Below are 18,427 nucleotides of genomic sequence, written 5' to 3'. Positions count from 1 at the left end.
TATAACTCGGTTGCAGGCTTGATCCCCATCGCTGGTCGGGGTGTGTGCAGGAGGCAACCAACTGATGTGTCTCTCTCCTCGTTGATGTTTCTATCTCTATCTCCCTTCCCCTTTCTCTCTGAAATCAATAAAAATATATTTAAAATATATATATATATATATATATATATATATATATATATATATATATATATATAATTTTTTTTTTATAAAACCGCCACGGGGATGCTACTAGCAAGATCTAGACTGAGGAAAACTCTACAAGGCAAACTACCTATTTTCTTAAAAAAATAAAAATAAAAAAATAAAGAGAGAAAGGAAAAGGGGGAAAATGAGATGAAAATGAAAGAAATTGAAAGTGAAAAAGAGAAAGAGAAAACGTAGATTTTAAAAGACTTAAGTTGCAATGTATGGTCTGGATCTCAATTCAAACTTTTTTTAAAAATGACATTTATAGGCCAATCAAGAAAATTTAAACACTATTTTGATATTAGGAAATTGATATTTTTGGGGGGTGATAGCTTGGTGGATGTTTGTCTTTTAAAGATACATTCTGAAATGCTTACCGGTGAAATAATAGGATGTCTAGTATTTACTTCAAAATAATGTTGGAGGGTAGGGGTGAGGTAGGTCCAGGTATAGAGGAAACAAGACTGACCATGAGTTGGTTAGTTGTTGAGTAATGACTACATGATGGTTCATTAGGCTATTTTCTCTACTTTTGTACCTGTATGAAATGTTTTATATTGTGCAATAACATGTTTTCAAATTGTGCGTCAAAATCATTGCACTAATGTGAAAAATGCAATTTTAAAATCAGGAATACTGTCTTGCAAAACGCTGACGTTACTTGCCTGAGAGCGGTAGGATGAGTCATTTCCCTCTTCATTTCTACATCTTCTGTAATGTGTCTACATAGTTTTATAATGAGAAATACTCGTAGTAAACCCTAGGGGGAAACAAAACCTCTATTTTTGCCGCCCTCTTCCCGGTCTTAAAAACCCACCTATTCTCTCCTCCTTTCCCTCCAGGTTTTTGCTTAGCTTCCCGCCATCTGTTCAGCGCTCCCTAACTTCCCACCCGCCCGCAGGCTGATTGAGCTACCACGATGCTTAGCACAGCGACTTCGCCGGGGGGAGGGGGGGGGCGGGGACGGCCTGACTTCGGAACCTGCTTCCTTCCGATGCTTGAGTAACATCCGCGCACGCGCGCTCTGCAGGACTACACTTCCCAGGAGGCTCTGCGCCTCGCAGGGGAAAAAGCCTTGGTAGCGAAGGACTACATTACCCAGTGACATCTTGTGGGCGGTGTTATCCGGATGACCGCTGTCCAAACATTGGCCCAAAGTCTGTCGGAAGCTGCGCGGTGATTGGCCCAGGCGCCCGTCAGTTACTGCCAGGCGCAGTTGACTTTTGCTGTTAAGCCTGCGTGAGGAAGGAGGGAGAGCAGAGCTAGTAGAGCCGGGCGGCGCCCTCCGAGCGGAGTGAGTGACCTCTACTTCCGCGCGTCTCGCCGCCCGTTCGGACACCTGCACCGTCGCTCCCCGGAGGGAGCACACATGCGCAGGTATTCAGACGGGGGCGGGGACTGTACGCACGTGTGTCATGCCCGACCTGAGAAGCCTCTTCAGGGACGCGGAAGGCAAAACCCCACGCACACCCGGGGCACCTGTACACGCGGGTGCCCACCTCGCGGGCATCGTCTCGGACTCAGGGAGCAAAAGCACTTCCGAGGCACACCTGTGTCTACACGCGGGTGCATCTGCAGAGAGCCCACACCCAGACACCCGTGTCTACACGCGGGTGCATCTGCAGAGAGCCCACACCCAGACACCCGTGTCTACACGCGGGTGCATCTGCAGAGAGCCTTAGCTGAACACATGGGCAGACCTCCCAGCTGCAGACCCAGACACCCGGGGCTTCCGCAGTAAGAGAAGGGGGCGGCAAAGGCATGCACACCCCCACCCGCCCTGCCACTCACACCAGAGGCCCCCCATCTTCTGGGTGCTGTGTTGTATATACCAAACATATAATCACATTTCATTTTTATTTTGTCTCTTTAAATTATTGGTACAAGAAGGAAATTTTGAACAGCAGAAAAAGTAAGGCCACCACAGGACTATCTTTAAAGCCCTTTCAGGTGTATGAGACTTTGACAAAGCTTATCACGTGTGGCAGCAGCCTGGGCTAGGCAGGGCGGGCGTCATTCCCACTTTCCAGAAGGGAAAACTGAGCGCAGGTTAAATAAACCTGCCCAGGGCCCCTGAGAGAGGCTGAGATCTAAGGTGAGGTCCAGCTATGCAGAGCTGCTGAGTTAGAGAAATACCGCCTTTCCCCCACAGCCGGGACCGGGCAGTCCCTGGGAGCGGGAGAGGCTCTCCCTCGGGCTCCTGCCCTGTTTAACCTGCTCCTCACAGGGGCCTGGGAGAAACAGCTGGAGGTAATGTTACGGAGAAGTGGATGGGAAAGGCCAGGGGTCCTCCTTTGAGGGAATCAGAAAAGGTACCAAGAAATGGGCACATTCCTGGCAGGGCGTGGGGGTTTTACATCACTGACGTTTTAATAAAATGTCATCTTAGGATACTTTGCTGATAGAGCTCCGTGGAAATCTCGTGCTGGTTTTGAGGGTGGAGTGGAGTATTACTTTGGTATTTTCTGAAAAGTGAGGGCTCGGGACTGAGGGAGTGGTGGGTACAGAGTCCAGGGTGGGTGAGAGAAGAAAAGGAATTAATGGTGGGCCCCGGCTGGTGTGGCTCAGTTGGTGGGTGTCCACCCATACCCTAGAAGGTTGCCGTTCAGTTCCTGGTCTGGGTTCAAGCCTGGGTTTCTGGCTTGACCCCAGGTAGGGGCATGCAGGAGGCAGCTGATTGATGTTTTGCTCTCACATAGATCTCTCTCTCTCTCTCTCCCTCCCTCCCTTCCCCTTCCTCTCTCTAAAAATAAATTTTAAAAAAAGAAAGAAAAGAATCAGTGGGGCGAAGGTTGTCATGGTGTGGTCACTGACTTTTCTATTACTAAAGTATTCAAGACCTAGATTAATTCTGAGTTCCCTTCTAACGTCATTTTATATTTAGTTTTAGTTGGAATTGGGGGTGGGGGCATAAGAAAGCCAAACTATATAGAAGTGTATTCAGAAAAAGGGAGAAATCTACCTTCCTTCTTCCCTTGCCAACCCTTCCCCCAAAGGTGACCTTACCAGCCCGTGGGGGGTGTTGTCACAGACTTTTCTCCTATGAGTTATACAGTGGAACAAAGTGTATTTAGGTCTTGCTATTTTTCTTTTGCAAAGATGGGGTTAGACTACACATACTGTTCTGAAACCTGCTTTTTCTTTCACGTTTCAATCTATCATAGACATCTTTTCCGTGTGTGTAGCACTGGCTCATTCTTTTTAATGGCTGTATAGTATGCCATCACATGGATGTGACTCGGTGTATTTGTTCACCTCTCCATTGATAAGCATTTGTGTCAGACCCAGTTTTACAAACAGTGATGCAATGCATGCCATTGCACACCCATGCTAGTGTGTAAAACCCCTCTCCAACAACGGTTCTCAACCAGGGACAGTTTGGTTCACATCAACTGGAATTGGCAATCGGTGCTCATACGTCTAAAATCTGAGCAGGGCAGAAGTCCAGACCTATAACGGTATTCTCTCTGTTCTGTGCCGCGTCCGAGGCAGGCGCTGTTTCAGATGGCTGGTCAGGGAGGGCTGCTCTGAGGGGTGATGTGTGAGCAGAGACCCTGAGAACCTGATCTGGTGTCTCCTCCTGTTTTTTGCATTTAGCTTGAAGCTGATGGACATTGTCTGGGCCGGAGGCAGGGATGGTCGGCTATGACCCCAAAGCAGATGACAGGAGTATCTCCAAATTGGAGGTGGCAGTGTCTGGGTCTGTGTCTGGACTTGTCACTCGGGCGCTGATCAGCCCCTTGGACGTCATCAAGATCCGTTTCCAGGTACCCTTTCCCCCTTTTCCCACGTGATGGACAGACTGGAGGTCAGGGTCACTCTTTCATGCCAAAGCAGTTCCTAAAAGCTTGGAATTTTGTCGAGAACGTTGCCTTCGTGGCCTTTCCTGAAATGTCGCCTTCTCCTCCAGCCCCGCCCGTCCTGTCCTGACCTTTGCGTTTTCGTTCCAGCTTCAGATTGAGCGCCTGTCTCACAGGGACCCCAGCGCGAAGTACCATGGGATCCTGCAGGCCGGGAGGCAGATCCTGCGGGAGGAGGGCCCGACCGCCTTCTGGAAGGGACACATCCCAGCCCAGCTCCTCTCCATCGGCTATGGAGCCGTCCAAGTAGGTGCGGGGAGCCGCCGGGCCCCTGGGGCCGGGTTGCTCAACGGAGCAGCGCAAGGACGAAGGGTCGGGCAGCAGGCGGCGGTCAGCACACTTCTCACGTGTCCAGCGGGGAACCTACCTGACCGATGGGCCGAGTCAGACTGAGCTGAACCACAGGCCTTCCCTTCCCCGCGCCCCCCCACCCCAGAGACTGGGCACCCACTGGATATTAGGGAGGCTCTCTTGACCTCACGCTCCCAGTGGGACTTGGCAAATGGTGACACAATGCTTCTCACTTTTCAAAATCGCATTTCCACATCTGAGCTTCCCTGAACTTCCCAACGGCCTTGTGAGGAAGGTGAGAGCAGGCTGTGTGGGTCGGAGAGGCAACGTGAGCTGTAAGCGGTGGGGCTTCGTTCATCCTCAGCCGAGTGCCGGTTTGTCTCAGAGCGTGTGACACGTGGTGTAGAACCCCTGTGCTCACAGTGGGCCAGGCCCTGTTTTAACCATTTCACCTCTGTTCCCTCGTAGCAGTACTTTGAGATAGGTTCCGTTGTCATCCCTATTTTACAGACAAGAAGACTGGAGGCAGAGCTTAAATAGTTAACCCAACCAAAGTCAGCAGCTAGAAAGTGGCCCTAACTGGTTTGGCTCAGTGGATAGAGCGTCGGCCCGTGGACTGAAGGGTCCCGGGTTCAATTCCGGTCAAGGGCATGTACCTTGGTTGCGGGCTCCATCCCCAGTAGGGGGTGTGCAGGAGGCAGCTGCTGGATATTTCTTTCTCATTGATGTTTCTAATTATCCCTCTCTCTTCCTCTCTGTAAAAATCAATAAAAAATGTATTTCAAAAATAGTTTTAGAAAGTGGAAGAGCCAGGATTGCCCCCTGGAGAGCTAGCACTAGAGTAGTCCCTACCTGCCCTTTCTACAACATCCCATCTGCGCATTTCATGGCTGTCCCATGGGCGCACCTGCCACCGGTGCTGCAGCATGGGAGTCAGCACAGCCACCTGTGCTCTAGGACCCCGAGCCGCCTGGAACTGGCTGGAGGGAGATCTGAGCGTACGCGGGCAACACCGTGGAACATGGAATAAGCAGAGTTCTCCCATCAGAATCCTTGCTTCGGGCGGAATGCTGCTCAGTGTCACGGCCGCCGGCTGCACTGGAGGGGTCCCCTGCTAAGGCTCATATGATGGCCACCTTTTCTCAGGTTTCAGGAAACTAAGTTAATGAGTAGAATTTTTAAAAAATATATTTTTATTATTGATTTCAGAGAGGAAGGGAGAGGGAGAGAGATGGAAACATCAATGATGATGAGAGAATCATTGATTGGCTGCCTCCTGTACACCCTCCCCCACTGGGGATCGAGCCCTCAATCAGGGCCTGTGCCCTGACCTAGAAACGACTGTGATCTCCTGGTTCATAGGTCAACGCTCAACCACTGAGCCACGCCAGCTGGGCTAGAATTTTCTGATATAAAAGTTTTATATTTTCTTAACCTTTTTGAGTATTGGCTCTACTCCAGTAGAATCTAAAATGGCATCTGAGCTGCACAAAATTATGTCTATTGTACTGTCACTGCTCAGGACGACTCTCCTTGTCCCTGGGACTGGGCCCCACCTGGGTCATGGGTCAGAGGCGGTGTGTTCGGGTGCCTGTCAGTGACCTTCTCCTGCGCCCTTGCAGTTTTTGTCGTTTGAAATGCTGACCGAGCTGGTGCACAGAGCCGGCGTGCACCGTGCCCGCGACTTCTCCGTGCACTTCGTGTGCGGCGGCCTGTCTGCCTGCGTGGCCACCCTCGCCGTGCACCCCGTGGACGTCCTGCGCACCCGCTTTGCAGCTCAGGGTGAGCCCAAGGTAAGTGGCCCGGCCCGAGGAGGGGCGCCTCAGTAACGGAAGGTGGCCCAGGAGTTGGGGCTCTTTTCCTGGGAGGGAACAAAGCTGACGAGGGGGGGTTTCAGTCTCCCTGTCGGTCCCTTTGTGAGACCCGGAACCGTGCTCTGCACCTCGCACTGTGCTCACGGCCTCACGGGGGAGCCAGAGCCTCCAGGTGGGAACAGGACACATACCACACAGTGGGCTGGGCAGGGACGGCGCCCGGGAATGTGAGCCTCCAGGTCAGATGGCTGGTCGCGATGCTATGGTGAGACTGTGTCTGGTCCCCACAAAGGGTGGGTTGGAGGAAATGGGGTAATGAAGTTCAGACTTCAGGAAGAACTTACTGAGTGAAAGCAAGGGATTAAACCCTGAAGTAGACCTCTCCACCATAGTCTGTGTTTCCTGGACATATGGTAGTAGTGCACGTGTGTGTGCGTGTGTGTGTGCGTGCGCGCGCCTGTGTGTTTGTGTGTGTGTGTGTGTGTGTGTGTGTGTGTGTGTGTGTGTGTGTGTGTGTGTGAGGGCGAAAGGGAGATGTGCTGTGACCTGGCATCCTGGGGCCCGGTTTCCCTGCCCGTGTTCGTTTCCTCCACGGACGCTGCCTGCTCCCCTGTGCTTGGCTGTGACCTTTGGGGATTAGTCCCGTCAGCCACACAGATTGCCGCCTCCTGCTTTAGCAGTGACAGCATGTTCCCGTGTCCTTTTTAATGGCTGTGTCATAACTCATGTACCCAGTCACCCGAGGGGGGATGTCGCGTCTTCTGTTCCAAAGGACACGCACTTTGTGCCCTCACGTGTTACGGGAGCCTCTGGGGGGAGCGGGGTTGCCCGGGGATGGATCAGTCATGCAAACAGCTTGGAGGGGTCACTGGGAAAGCCCGCTTGGGATTTTGTCCAGCACGTCCTGTGTCCTCTTGGCAGGAGAAGTAACGCTCCTGGGTGTGCAGGAGCGGGGACGTGCACGTGGTGGGCTGTGTTCTCAAGCTAAAACCGGCGCCGCGCTCACTCGAGTTGCGTGTGTGCATCCAGGTGTACAAAACCCTGCGGGCCGCCGTGGCCACCATGTACAGGACCGAAGGCCCCTTGGTCTTCTACAAAGGCCTGAACCCCACCTTGATCGCCATCTTCCCCTACGCCGGCTTCCAGTTCTCCTTCTACAACTCCCTGAAGCACGTGTACGAGTGGGTCACGCCGGCCGAAGGAAAGAAAAACGGTGAGACAGCCGCACGGGAAAGGAGCTAGGTCTCCCTTCACCCCAGTCCCCAGACAGCACGTCTCCTGCATCGCGTGGGAAAGAGAGATTCCTGTCAGAGCTTAGACACCACCGGGCGCTGAGCCCACTCTGCCATGCGGCCACTCACACCCATCCCTGGCACCAGCGACGTTTCCAGCTACCGCTCGTGGCTTTCCTTTCGGTGAGAGGTCCACCTTGTGGACTGCCTGCGAGGGGCTGTGTTCTGCTTGGTTTTGTTCTGGAAGGATGTGCAGGAGGAGGGCCATCCCCTTGAGCCTGAGCTGAGTGACATGGCAGAGCCCAAGGCCCTCACGGCCTCCAGCGGCGGAGGCAGAGCACCAGTGACTCTCACCCGTGCTGCCAGCACCTGTCCCACCTGCGGTCCCGTGTCGTTCTTGCCAGAAGTGGCTGTGTCTGGCTGTTTCCTGGATTAAATTCCTTGGAGAGCAAGGATGGCTTGTGGGTTTTTGTTTTATGTGGAGGACAGAGTTCATGACCTTGAACTTGTCTACCCGCAATTGCATTTTCCTCATTCCCCCCCTCATTCTCACTCCTCTGGTTCAGGGAACCTCAAAAACCTGCTCTGTGGCAGTGGAGCCGGAGTCATCAGCAAGACCCTCACGTATCCCCTGGACCTCTTCAAGAAGCGGCTGCAGGTCGGAGGGTTCGAGCAGGCCCGAGCCAGCTTCGGCCAGGTGAGCCGTCCCCTGCCCACAGCTCTGATCCTGCCCGCAGTGGGGTGGGAGGGGCCCAGGGGGGAGAAGGGCAGGGCAGAGGGAAGCTGAGTTCCAAACGAACACCAGGCCTGAGCTCGGACTTGGTTGTTCATGAGGTCACTGCCTGGACATCGTCATCGGAGTTACTGGAGTCTATGCGGGGAGCACAGTCGCCTGGAGTAGGGGGTCCAGAGCTCTCACTGGGTCCTTAAGAATCAGAACCAGCGGGAGCCGCCTGGGCAGGAAGGAGCTCTGTCCAGCACTGAGTTCCAGGCCCTTCAACTCGGAAGAGAAAGAATGGGGTCAACTTTTCCTCTGTCTCTCTTGCACCCATCCCCTCACCCGGCAGTCTGTACTGGGAGCTGCGATGTGCCAGGCGTTGTGCTGACAGAAGGACAGAGCCACGTCCGTGGTGCCTCCCCTCCCCTCACCGGAGCTACCTCCCTCTCCCCAGGTTCGGAGCTACCGGGGCCTCCTGGATTGCGCCAGGCAGGTGCTGCGGGAGGAAGGCGTGCCGGGCTTCTTCAAGGGCCTGTCCCCCAGCCTGCTGAAGGCTGCCCTCTCCACCGGCCTCGTGTTCTTCTGGTACGAGTTCTTCTGTAACCTCTTCCACCGCGTGAGGGAGGCCGACAGCTAGCCTTGGGCCAGAGCGACCTCCTGAAGTAAGACTTGATCTGCCATCTCTGCTGCACTGAGAGGCGCCGCCTGGCCCACCTCCGGCCGGCTGTCCGGAGCATGACGAGCACTGGGAGGCCGCAGCCTCGACCCCACCAGCGTGGAGGCCACCAGACGGGCAAGGGCTCTCTCGCTGCGGGACCCGGGGAGGACTGTGGATGTGGTGGGATCCCAGCCGCTCCAGTCAAGGAGCTTGAAGTCTCCCCTCCGTCTAGCCCGCAGCCTAAGGCAGGTGGGGACCCTTTTTCCTGCCAGGGGCCATTTGGATATTTATAACCTCATTCTCTGGCCATTCAAAATTACCACCTTAAACATCAGCCTGCTGTATTTGGTCAGACATTTACTAACTCGCCCCTGATGCCTTGGCAGGGCCGGACCAAATGATTTCTTGGGCCTTATACCTTTCCCACCCCTGGTCTAAGGGGAGCAGCTGCCTGCACTTAGCCCGTCTGCCTCCAGAGCTCTCCGGACCCTGGGTGGGGCCACAGCCTAGGCTGACAGCTGGGACTTGCCAGAGGCAGGGGTCTGTCCCCACACCTGGGCTCTGGTTCCCACCAACTTGCTTAATAGACACTAAGGCTAAAAGCACATTCCTTACCTTCCCCCTCCACCTTCTCTCCCCAGTCACACCTCCCCTGGACACCAGCTGTGCCCGGCCATCCCCAAATTCCATTTTCTCAGGAGTTGCCGGGCTCAGGCAGCTTGGCTTCTAGTTCTGGGAGAGGAATCCAAGCTGAATTGGTCACTTTCTGACAAGCCGCCCCCGCCCCCCCCCCCCCCAGGACCAGCCACAGCAGGGGCTCTGGGGAAGGCAGATTCTGCAGCCCTGTAGGAAGTGGGGGGCTGTGCGGAGGGGAGGGGGCGGGTAAAGGCAGCCGCCCTTTACCCCAGTCGACCTGGGATGGCTCCTCTTTTGGGCCGGGCAGCCCTCCTGGGTGGGCGGAGCACACAGCTGGGCCAGTTGCTGAGCATGTGGCCGGGTGTCTCCTCTGTGACCCCAGACTGGCCCTGCTCTGACGCAGCCCAGTGAATGGGGTGGCAGAGGGAAGAGGTTGGGCAGACAGCCTGGTGAGGGTGCAGTAGGTGCCCAGGGGAGATGCACTTAGGAACCCAGCCCATCCATCTAGGCACGGAGAGGAACTTCAGTTTCCGGGGGTGGGGCAGTGAGAAGAAAATCTACGGAACACAGCAACCTCTCATCCAGATCTCCCAGCCCCGAGGGGCACTGGACCTGTGGGTGGGCTCTGCAGTGGGAGCCAGGCTCCCACCTGCCTCCTCCCCTCTGGGCTCCAGCTCCAGGCCACTCTGACTCATGAAGGCGCCAGCTGGGAGCAAGCCTGGGGTCCCCCCACCTCAAGCCTGGGCCCCTTCTCTCCTTGTTGCTATTTCATGTCTTGGCTGGAGCTTTGCCTGCTCTTGGCTGCGGATTATGAAGGTCCAGGCTGTGGCTGGAGGGCACTCCGGCACCCACAGGGGTTTGGGCACTTAAGTCCTGGGCTTGGAGCTGCGGGGAGGTAGCTGCCTGAATGTATTTTCTACGAAAGTCCATTGAAGTAAACTATTTTCTTCACCGCTCCTGCCCACGGTGCCTTTGCTGCAGCTGAGGGCTCGCTTCCTCGCCCATTTTCTGGTGACAGCTTCGGCCTCTCCTACCAGGAGGTGAGGACTCTGGCACCAGGAGGCCGCCATCCGCGCTTCTTGTCTAAGCCAAGGGGGCAGGCAGCTCTTTGCCGCCACCTCTGTGCCCTTCTGCAACCCAGGGCGGACTCGGGGATGGCCCGTCGGCTGCAGCCCGCGCCTCTGCCAGCCACACCAAGGAAGACGCAGCCAGGGGCTTGCTCAACCTCAGGGTCACCCCAACACCTCGGGGTTGCGAGTTGGCACCTAGGGGGATCCTTTCCCCCTTGATTTTCAACTTAGTTTACCTGTAACGTCTGTATCTGGAATTGGAGAGGGGCAGTGGAATTTGATCCAGCCCTTACGCCCCTGTCCCCCTTCTCCTAACTTGGGGCGTGGAGGGAAACGCGGCTGGTGAAGCCCTACCCCTCAACCATGTCTGCCCTTTCCCCTGGCTCCCTCCGGCCGCCCGGTCAGGACCACGCCCCCCGCAGCCCCTCCCACGCTGCGCGACCCCGCGGCGGCTCCTGACCGGGTTTTCACCTGAGCCCCGGCGTGGGGCATCGCTTGAGACCCAGGGCTTCATGCGGGCGGAGCGGCAGGTCCGGCCCAGCGCCGACGAGCTGTCCTGGTCCCGGACAGGCCGGGGGCGAGCCGGGTGAGGAGAGAACGGGGGCAGTGGGAGCGGTGTCGCGGGGGTCCCGGCAGCCCGCCCCTTCCCACGCCGGGGGCCTCGGGGCGGGCCAGGAGGTGAGAGCGGAGCCACGGGGCTCCGGCAGGTGGCGCTGGCGGGGCGAAGCCGCCTCGGCCCTGCCCCACCCATGCCCCGCCCACCCAAGACCCTGTCCCGCCACAGGCCCCGCCCATCACAGCCCCCGCCCCCATCCAGAAGACCCCGCCCACCACAGCCCCCGCCCCCATCCAGAAGACCCCGCCCATCAAAGGCCCGCCCCCTCCCCGGCGCCGCGGTAGGAAATGACCTAAGCCGCGGCCAGGCGCGGTTCTCTCCAGCGGTGGCGCGGACGTGGGTGCCGCGCGCCATGCCCGCCGAACGGCCTCCGGGCTCGCGGGCGCGGCACCGGCCGGGCAGGTGGGTCCTGGCGCTCTCGCCGCCTCTCTCTCCCGCGGGACACCGGATGGCGGGTTCTGCTGCGGGTCCTGCACCGCCGGGAGCGGCGTTCCGGGCTTAGGGAAGCTGCCCAGGTCTGGAGACCCCTAAGGTCGTCCCCCTTGACCAGGGGGTGGCACCGAGTCCAGAAGGGGGGCTCCAGTTCGGGACTACCTCAGAGGGACACGTCTTCCCGCGCCCCTCTTTAAGAGGAAGGACCTAGAATGGACCAGCTCAGGGACTGGAGTCCTGAGTGGGCAGCGCTGGAGTTCTGCCACTCGGGAGGCTAGTGTAACCGGTCCGTCCCGGGCGAGCTGGCCAGGACGGGGAGTGTGGGCTCCCAACCAGCTGGGCGGCAAAGAAGTGTCCACCCACCCGCTCAGGCCCGCCCTACGCGAGGCGTGGAAAGGTTCTGAGGACTGAGAAGGGCCCTGGCTGAAGCTGGGACAGCTGTGCGCAGCTTGGAGGCTACCCCCCCCCCCCCCAGCCTTCTCATTCGCCCAGAATCTTGCGGGGCCAGCAGCTTCAAGCCGATTTATATGGGCAGGCAGGTGTCTACACCCGCAGCCCAGCGCACCCCACCCCACCCCTGGTATCAGCTGAGAGTAGCTCTGCCTCCCGCCGGGACTGGAGGGTAGGCGCTTTCCCGCTTCATCTCTCTGCTCTTATGTAATCCCAGAAGCTACAGGGGTTCCTAAACTAAACAGCAGGTGCTTGGCTGGTGCCCAGTCTCCACCAAAAGCCAAGCTTGGTGGGCACTCGGCCAACTTCCAAATGCCAAGGACTGCCCAGGAGTACCTGTCCCCAGCAGTGGCCAGCCCCAGCCAGGGCCTGCAGTCTGGGAATCCCGGCCTCTCTCTCCACATCTGAGGCCTCCCCCGTCACCTCCCCTCCTCCCCAGGTGCTGTCACTAACCCTGCCCAGTAAGGAGCTGCTGGGGCCGATGGTCATGGGGGACCCTGGTAGAGAGGAGTATAAAATCCAGTCTTTTGATGCAGAGACCCAGCAGCTGCTGAAGACAGCACTCAAAGGTGAGCTTGGGGAGCCCTCCTGAGCCTGGGTCTGGAGCTGCAGACACGGGGCCACGGGGCCAGGAACGGAGGACAGCCCTAGCCTGGGAATGTCCAGCCCTCTCTCCCCCTTCAATTTCTGTGAATAGGAGTCAGCACCATAACTCTCAAACCAAAAGAGAAGCTACATTCAGGCCAGTATTTGGGAGTGAATCATAGTCCTCTCAATGTAAAGCCTTCCTAGTAGCGTTTACGTGCTCATGAAAGGGGCGCGGGGCACAGAGAACACAGTGCCTGCTCTTCAAGTCCTGAAATTGGACCTGGTTTCTGCGTTGCTGCAGCCAGCGCTCTTGAACGTGCAGAGCTGCCTGAGTCGGGACAGAGGATAGAGTGTTCTGCTTGGCAGGGGAGAGAGGGTCATTGTCCTGGACGGAGGCCTCCCACAGCACTCAGGACAGAAGCTTGACTTGGTTAACAATTGGCAGTGCCCATCACATGCCACGCTGAGCTTGTGGGGGAGGCCCTGCTCATGTCAGGTGTTCATGGGAGTGTGTTATGAGAACACTTGCTCCTGTAAAATTGCTGTCAAAGACCGTAAGTGTTCCTTCCTCAGCCTAGTGCCACACGATCTGTCCTAGGAAACTAGCATTCTTTCATTAGCCTCTCAGCTGCATCACCTGCCCCGTTGCCTCTGATTGGGCCGCAGGCGGCTCCGGGCGGAGCTGTGCCTGCTTTCCGATCTCTAAGTGAAATGTAAGCATCTCATGGTTGTGCTCTTCTGTAAACATCTCCAGTCCTTCTCAGGAGCAGGTGGAGGCAAATGTGCTAATTAAGAGACTGCCTGCCTGTCTCTACTCCAGATCCAGGTGCCGTGGACTTGGAGAAAGTGGCCAATGTGATTGTGGACCATTCCCTGCGGGACCGCGTGTTCAGCAAGGAAGCAGGACGCATGTGCTATGCCATTATTCAGGTTGGGGAGCGTTGGTGGAGAAGAGGGGAGACACTTGGCTTCAGGCGTGGGCAGAGATGCGAAGGACTTCCCTCAGAGGCAGAGAGAGTAGGACGAGAGGGTCCTCAGCCATGGAAGCTCAGGTGGGGTTGTGATGGCACTGCCCGCCCCTAATGCCACCATCCTTCCTCTGGTTCACAGGCAGAGAGCAAGCAAGCAGGCCAGAGTGTCTTCCGGCGTGGACTCCTCAACCGGCTCCAGCAGGAGTACCAGGCTCGGGAGCAGCTGCGCGCCCGCTCCCCGCAGGGCTGGGTCTGCTACGTCACCTTTATCTGCAACATCTTTGACTACTTGAGGGTGAGGCCACCGCAACCACCCTGTGCAGCAGGCAGCCTGTCTCCTGAGGCCACTAAGCCAGTGCTTTGACCCCTGCTGTCCCCGACAGGTGAACAACATGCCCATGATGGCCCTGGTGAACCCCGTCTATGACTGTCTCTTCCGGCTGGCCCAGCCCGACAGTCTGAGCGAGGAGGAGGAGGTATGTGGCCTTGGCCCGGAGGCTGTGGAGGTGGGCAGGCTTTAGCTCAGCTCAGAAGACCAGCCCAGCGTCCATGGAGGCTTGAGGCATCACTTCCTGGGGCAAGAGCTGGGGGTGGGGGTGTGGGGGTAGCGAAGGCCTGTCAGTACAGGACAAGCTGCCAAGTCTGGAACTGACCCAGAACAGAGAGCAGCCAAAACCTCCTGGCTCAGAGGCTTCCCCCCAGCAGGAAAGCCAACCTATAAAATGGCGAGAGCTTTGGCAGCTGTGGATACTGCTGGCCAGAAACCAAACCGGGGTCAGGCAGCGTGGGGGAGAGGAAGCGGGGTTCAGCTGCAGTTTGCAGACAGGGCCTGTGTCTGCCTGGCCCAGATGAAAGACCGTAGGCAAGTCTCTGAACTTGCTTCCTGTCATGTAAGATACAGGTCCCACCCACTGGGTGGTGAGGATGGAGTGGGAAAATGCGTGTCTAGGGCCATGCACAGTCTGGCACGCAGTGAGAGCTCGGTAAATGGCTGCTCTGTGACAGGCTGGCCCTGCCCGAGGCTCACCTCCCACTGTCCCTGCAGGTGGACTGCCTGGTGCTGCAGCTGCACCGCGTTGGGGAGCAGCTGGAGAAGATGAACAGGCAGCGAATGGATGAGCTCTTTGTCCTGATCCGGGATGGCTTCCTGCTCCCGACCAGCCTCAGCTCCCTGGCCCAGCTGCTGCTGCTGGAGATCATTGAGTTCCGGGCAGCTGGCTGGAAGACGACCCCAGCTGCCCACAAGTATTACTACAGCGAGGTCTCTGAGTAGGCCTCCAGGTCAGGCTTCCCTCCCAGCAGCACTGGCCTTGCTTCTCCCCACCTCCCCCCTGGCAGCACAGTCTTTGCCTCTCCAAAGACTTTTTCCCTTCCAGCCTTTCAGCAGCTCCCAAGAAGTTTCCCACTTATTCAGGGGTTCTGCCCTGAGCATCTTCTCCTCCTCCTGCAGGGGTTGGGGAAAACACTACACAGACCTGCCCCCTCCTCCCTCCCCCTCAGTCTCTCCCATACCTCCCACCTGGGCCAGGAAGAGAAGGGCAACTCCTAACAACCACTGCACTGTGTAACCACTGGCACCTGTTTCCCATCGATAAAATGGGTCCCATCGCCACTGGTAGGATGCTTTGGAAGGTCAAGGGGGCAAGGTGCAGAGCACAAGTCACACAGAAACGTTTATACGTTTTGTATAAGGACCACTTTGGAAACAGGCGTATTTCCTCCAGTCGTTTTCATGGCTGGCAGTACTATATCACATGCTACACAGTTCAGGGTGAGAATTTCCTAATAAACCTTTCGGATACTAAAATGCCTCCTTTCATCACCCAAAGGTCCACCCCAAGCAGATGGAAGAGAAGGCTGGATGGGCCCTAAGTTTCTCGGGGGAAATCCAAGTCCATGTATTGCCTCTTTGCAAGGAGATGGGGCAGGGAGAGCGGGTTCTAGCCCACGAAGGAAAGACTAAAGCAGTAAATATACTGCCCCATCCTTCCTGTGAGGCCCGCCCTTAAGAAGGAACTATATCCTTAGCACAGGTATTTTTCACTGTAGCAGCGGCTCACGTTGTGTCTTGCAGCAGAGCCCTGGGCGGCTCCCGGAGCCCCTACCCCTCCTACCACCAGCGGTAGTGGGCTAGGGCACGGTTGGCCTCGGCCATCTTGTGCATGTCGTGCTTCCTCTTGACCACAGGGCCCTGGTTGTGGAAAGCCTGCAGCAGCTCCTGCGACAGCTTCTCCGGCATCAGCGTCCGCCGGTGCTTCTTCTCCCGGCACTCGGTGATCATCCACTTCATGGCCAGGAAGCGGCGGCGCCGGTCGCTTAGCGGCACGGGGACCTGTGCAAGACAAGACGTGGGTCAGTTGGCCCGAGAATTAGCCAGGGTTGCAGCCTCCTTCCTCCACGAGTGCTAAGGAGTGGCCACAGGTTCCCTCTGGGTCAGCCCTCGCAAGGCCCCTGAGGAGGGGGACCTGTCTTTTCCTCTGAGCTCCCCTCACCCGTGAGCTCAGGGCAGCAGACAGAGGCATTCACTGAGCAAATGCGCATTAAGCGCTGACCTCTCTACCTGTAAATGGAAGCTCAGCCAAGTTGATAACAAGCACCAACTGGGAAAAGCCCCACCAGCTGGGTGACTTAGCCAACTCGGATGACAGGTGCCTAAAAATAAGACCCTCTTGTCCAAGAATCACTTGCCAGGCCCCCACTGTGTGCCAGGTATCATGCCGGACCCTAGGGACACAGACAGCAATAAGAAAGTCTCTATGAAGTTTACACTGAAAAAGATGAGAACGCCCACTTATGACAAGGAAACATAAATACTATAACGGGGGCACCTAGTTCAGTTCGACAAATGGTGATGAAGCATCAGTTATCAGTCCAGCACTATGCCAGACACGGTGTGTAAAGGATGAGCTAAACAGTGTCACCATGAGAAACTGACAGAACACAAGATTTTTTGGGGGGGCCAGGGGCTCCGGAAGAGGACACTTGGATACTTCGCTCCCTTCCATTTTCAGTCATCTTTAACGCTATGGGACTCGCATGATCAGATCCCGATAGTCTCTGGCCCCTAGAAAGCTATTCATCTTGATCCAAGTCCGGTCCTTCCCACCTGCAAGAACCGCCCCCCGCATCTTGTCCCTGCCTGACCACTCACCTGATAGAAACGGCCACCCTTGAGGATGGGAGCCAGCCCAATCACGGGCTCGCAGTTTTTCAGAGCCTGGTGGAAGATGGTGTAGGGGTTGCGTTCAATGGTTGCCTGTTCCTCTGAAGAAGCAGCATGGAACTTCTGGAACTGCTTCCTCTTCACAGCTTCCAGAGTCTGCAACGGGACACAGTGGCAGGGGCTGCCCAGGCTTCCTGGACGGTTTCCCCAACTGAGCCAGCACCTTACCCTTCACTCCCATCATCCCGTTCTCCTAGAGCAGTGGTCGGCAAACTGCGGCTCGCGAGCCACAAGCGGCTCTTTGGCCCCTTGAGTGTGGCTCTTCCACAAAATACCGACTTCTGCGCATGAGCCACGAAGTTTCAATCGCACTGTACGTGCGCGCCCGCATGTGGTGTTTTGTGGAAGAGCCACACTCAAAGGGCCAAAGAGCCGCATGTGGCTCGCCAGCTGCAGTTGGCCAACCACTGTCCTAGAGCAATGCCAAAGCTCCTAAATGCCGCCTCCTCTCCTCCACCAGGACGGGAAGAGCCGCTGCGATTTGGGGAGGGGAGGGGGATGGCAGTTGTTCATCAATGACAGGTACGAGAATCCACTCTTTTTCATGCTAAACTGAAAGCCAAGTACAAAGCCACAGGAGAAAGGAAGATGAGAGAGGAGCTAGTTACCTGTGTCATGAGGGATCTTGCCAGGACCTTGTTTCCTCCTTTCATCATCATGTTGGTGAATTTGCTTCAAGGAGAAAAGCAACAGGTTTAGCTTCCAAGGCGGTGTCCCGGAATCCTTGCGGTAGATCCTCCCTGGGCCTGACCCGGGGGAACGAAAGGGCCCCGTCTCACCTGATCACCGGGTCTTCAAACACGGAGCTAGTGTTCGCCGACGGGGCGGCTTTGATGGGCTGGGTCTTCCTGAGCTCCCGCTCAAACTTCTCCTCCTCCGTCAGCTCTGCCCAGGGCTTGCGGTGATAGTCCTTGTCGATCTGCGGATCCCTGAATTCCGGGCTGTAGCGGCTCCACCTCACCTGGGTGAACCTGGGAGGCCGGGAAGAGGGGGCGGCGGGCAAGGCTGACTCCACAAGTGCGAAGGCTTGACTTAATAATAGGCAGGCTGGCCAGCCCACTGACTAGTGAGCGGCGCGGCCACCGCTAGCCCAGCCCGAGCAGCAGTAAGTCTGGCTCTTGTCTCAAGAGGTAGGAGGACCGCCCCCAAACAGGCCAGGAAGGCCGCCCCCTGAACCTCAGGGCGGACGCCCGCCTATGCACCTCTCCCCCCAAGTCCCAACACAGAAAACCCCAACTCTGAGCTCCTCGGCAAGACCGCGCTTTCAACTCGGAGTCAGAGCCCCCGCGGGCAGAGGGCAGCTACCCAGCCTTCAGATTGGCCCCAAGTCACGCTGCTGGTTCAGAGCTTTGGGCCCCGACACCCCGGCCTCCAGGCCGCCTGCAGGTCCCGCGCGTCTTGCCTGGGGCCCTGTCCTTCCTCGCAGGCCTCTCGGTGCGGACCGAGCGGCCTCCCAGCTGCCCGCCGCCCTCTCACCCTGGGAACCGCAGGACAGCATTCCGCACACTCAGTGTCAGGTCCGAGCACCCGAGCACGGCCTTCACCAAGGGGGCAGCCATCTTGGTTTGCCTCGAGGACCCCACAAGGACTGCCCTCGGCGTGCCTGAGCGACTGGCGGAAGACGGGGAAAAGGCTCCGCGGGGCCCTCAATCTGCGCGTCGCCCCATCCATCTGGGCGT

At 57.1% G+C, this 18,427-nt stretch overlaps 3 protein-coding genes across 8 annotated transcripts; 2 read left to right on the top strand and 1 right to left on the bottom strand.

Moving 5' to 3' along the window:
- The first annotated feature begins 1,325 nt into the window (after positions 1–1,325).
- On the top strand, positions 1,326–10,358 carry SLC25A19 (solute carrier family 25 member 19). Of its 4 annotated transcripts, none has more exons than XM_059671203.1 (7): positions 1,326–1,566; positions 3,787–3,956; positions 4,140–4,295; positions 5,963–6,133; positions 7,184–7,367; positions 7,953–8,083; positions 8,559–10,358. In XM_059671203.1, exons 2-7 carry the CDS (start codon positions 3,825–3,827, stop codon positions 8,739–8,741), a joined length of 957 nt encoding a protein of 318 aa, XP_059527186.1. In that variant the 5' UTR covers positions 1,326–1,566; positions 3,787–3,824; the 3' UTR covers positions 8,742–10,358. The 4 variants fall into 4 exon arrangements, with proteins under 4 accessions (XP_059527186.1, XP_059527187.1, XP_059527188.1 ...); XM_059671204.1 differs by lacking the exon at positions 1,326–1,566 and adding an exon at positions 2,006–2,101; XM_059671205.1 differs by lacking the exon at positions 1,326–1,566 and adding an exon at positions 2,054–2,139.
- A 994-nt stretch (positions 10,359–11,352) lies between these two features.
- MIF4GD (MIF4G domain containing) lies at positions 11,353–15,332 on the top strand. 3 transcript variants are annotated; one of them, XM_059671201.1, is made up of 6 exons: positions 11,353–11,486; positions 12,406–12,535; positions 13,375–13,484; positions 13,665–13,820; positions 13,909–14,001; positions 14,571–15,332. In XM_059671201.1, exons 2-6 carry the CDS (start codon positions 12,448–12,450, stop codon positions 14,796–14,798), a joined length of 675 nt encoding a protein of 224 aa, XP_059527184.1. In that variant the 5' UTR covers positions 11,353–11,486; positions 12,406–12,447; the 3' UTR covers positions 14,799–15,332. The 3 variants fall into 3 exon arrangements, with proteins under 3 accessions (XP_059527184.1, XP_059527181.1, XP_059527183.1); XM_059671198.1 differs by having other exon boundaries at positions 13,375–13,571; XM_059671200.1 differs by having other exon boundaries at positions 11,363–11,599; positions 13,375–13,571.
- Positions 15,175–18,353, bottom strand: MRPS7 (mitochondrial ribosomal protein S7). The gene is made up of 5 exons (XM_059671202.1): positions 18,225–18,353; positions 17,528–17,719; positions 17,357–17,420; positions 16,677–16,844; positions 15,175–15,857 (listed from the first exon to the last, which is right to left on the bottom strand). The coding sequence occupies exons 1-5, from the start codon at positions 18,305–18,307 to the stop codon at positions 15,636–15,638; spliced, it is 729 nt and encodes a 242-aa protein (XP_059527185.1). The 5' UTR covers positions 18,308–18,353; the 3' UTR covers positions 15,175–15,635.
- Between the last annotated feature and the right edge of the window lie 74 nt (positions 18,354–18,427).

The sequence above is a fragment of the Myotis daubentonii genome, chromosome 16 (assembly GCF_963259705.1).
Source record: "Myotis daubentonii chromosome 16, mMyoDau2.1, whole genome shotgun sequence".
NCBI classification, from domain to species: Eukaryota; Metazoa; Chordata; class Mammalia; order Chiroptera; family Vespertilionidae; genus Myotis; species Myotis daubentonii.
This window is presented reverse-complemented; position numbering and strand designations above follow the sequence as displayed.

Bases quoted from the DNA above. Each gene is read 5' to 3' on its own strand.
- MIF4GD (XM_059671198.1), top strand. From the start codon at position 12,448: ATGGTCATGGGGGACCCTGGTAGAGAGGAGTATAAAATCCAGTCTTTT. The intron at 12,536-13,374 runs GTGAGCTTGGGG...TCTCTACTCCAG, and splicing joins GCTGAAGACAGCACTCAAAG to ATCCAGGTGCCGTGGACTTG. The intron at 13,572-13,664 runs GTAGGACGAGAG...TCTGGTTCACAG, and splicing joins TTCCCTCAGAGGCAGAGAGA to GCAGAGAGCAAGCAAGCAGG.
- SLC25A19 (XM_059671203.1), top strand. From the start codon at position 3,825: ATGGTCGGCTATGACCCCAAAGCAGATGACAGGAGTATCTCCAAATTG. The intron at 4,296-5,962 runs GTAGGTGCGGGG...GCGCCCTTGCAG, and splicing joins TCGGCTATGGAGCCGTCCAA to TTTTTGTCGTTTGAAATGCT. The intron at 8,084-8,558 runs GTGAGCCGTCCC...CCCTCTCCCCAG, and splicing joins CCCGAGCCAGCTTCGGCCAG to GTTCGGAGCTACCGGGGCCT.
- MRPS7 (XM_059671202.1), bottom strand. From the start codon at position 18,307: ATGGCTGCCCCCTTGGTGAAGGCCGTGCTCGGGTGCTCGGACCTGACA. The intron at 17,720-18,224 runs GTGAGAGGGCGG...CCGGCCTCCCAG, and splicing joins GCTGTCCTGCGGTTCCCAGG to GTTCACCCAGGTGAGGTGGA. The intron at 16,845-17,356 runs GTAACTAGCTCC...GTCCCGTTGCAG, and splicing joins CAAGATCCCTCATGACACAG to ACTCTGGAAGCTGTGAAGAG.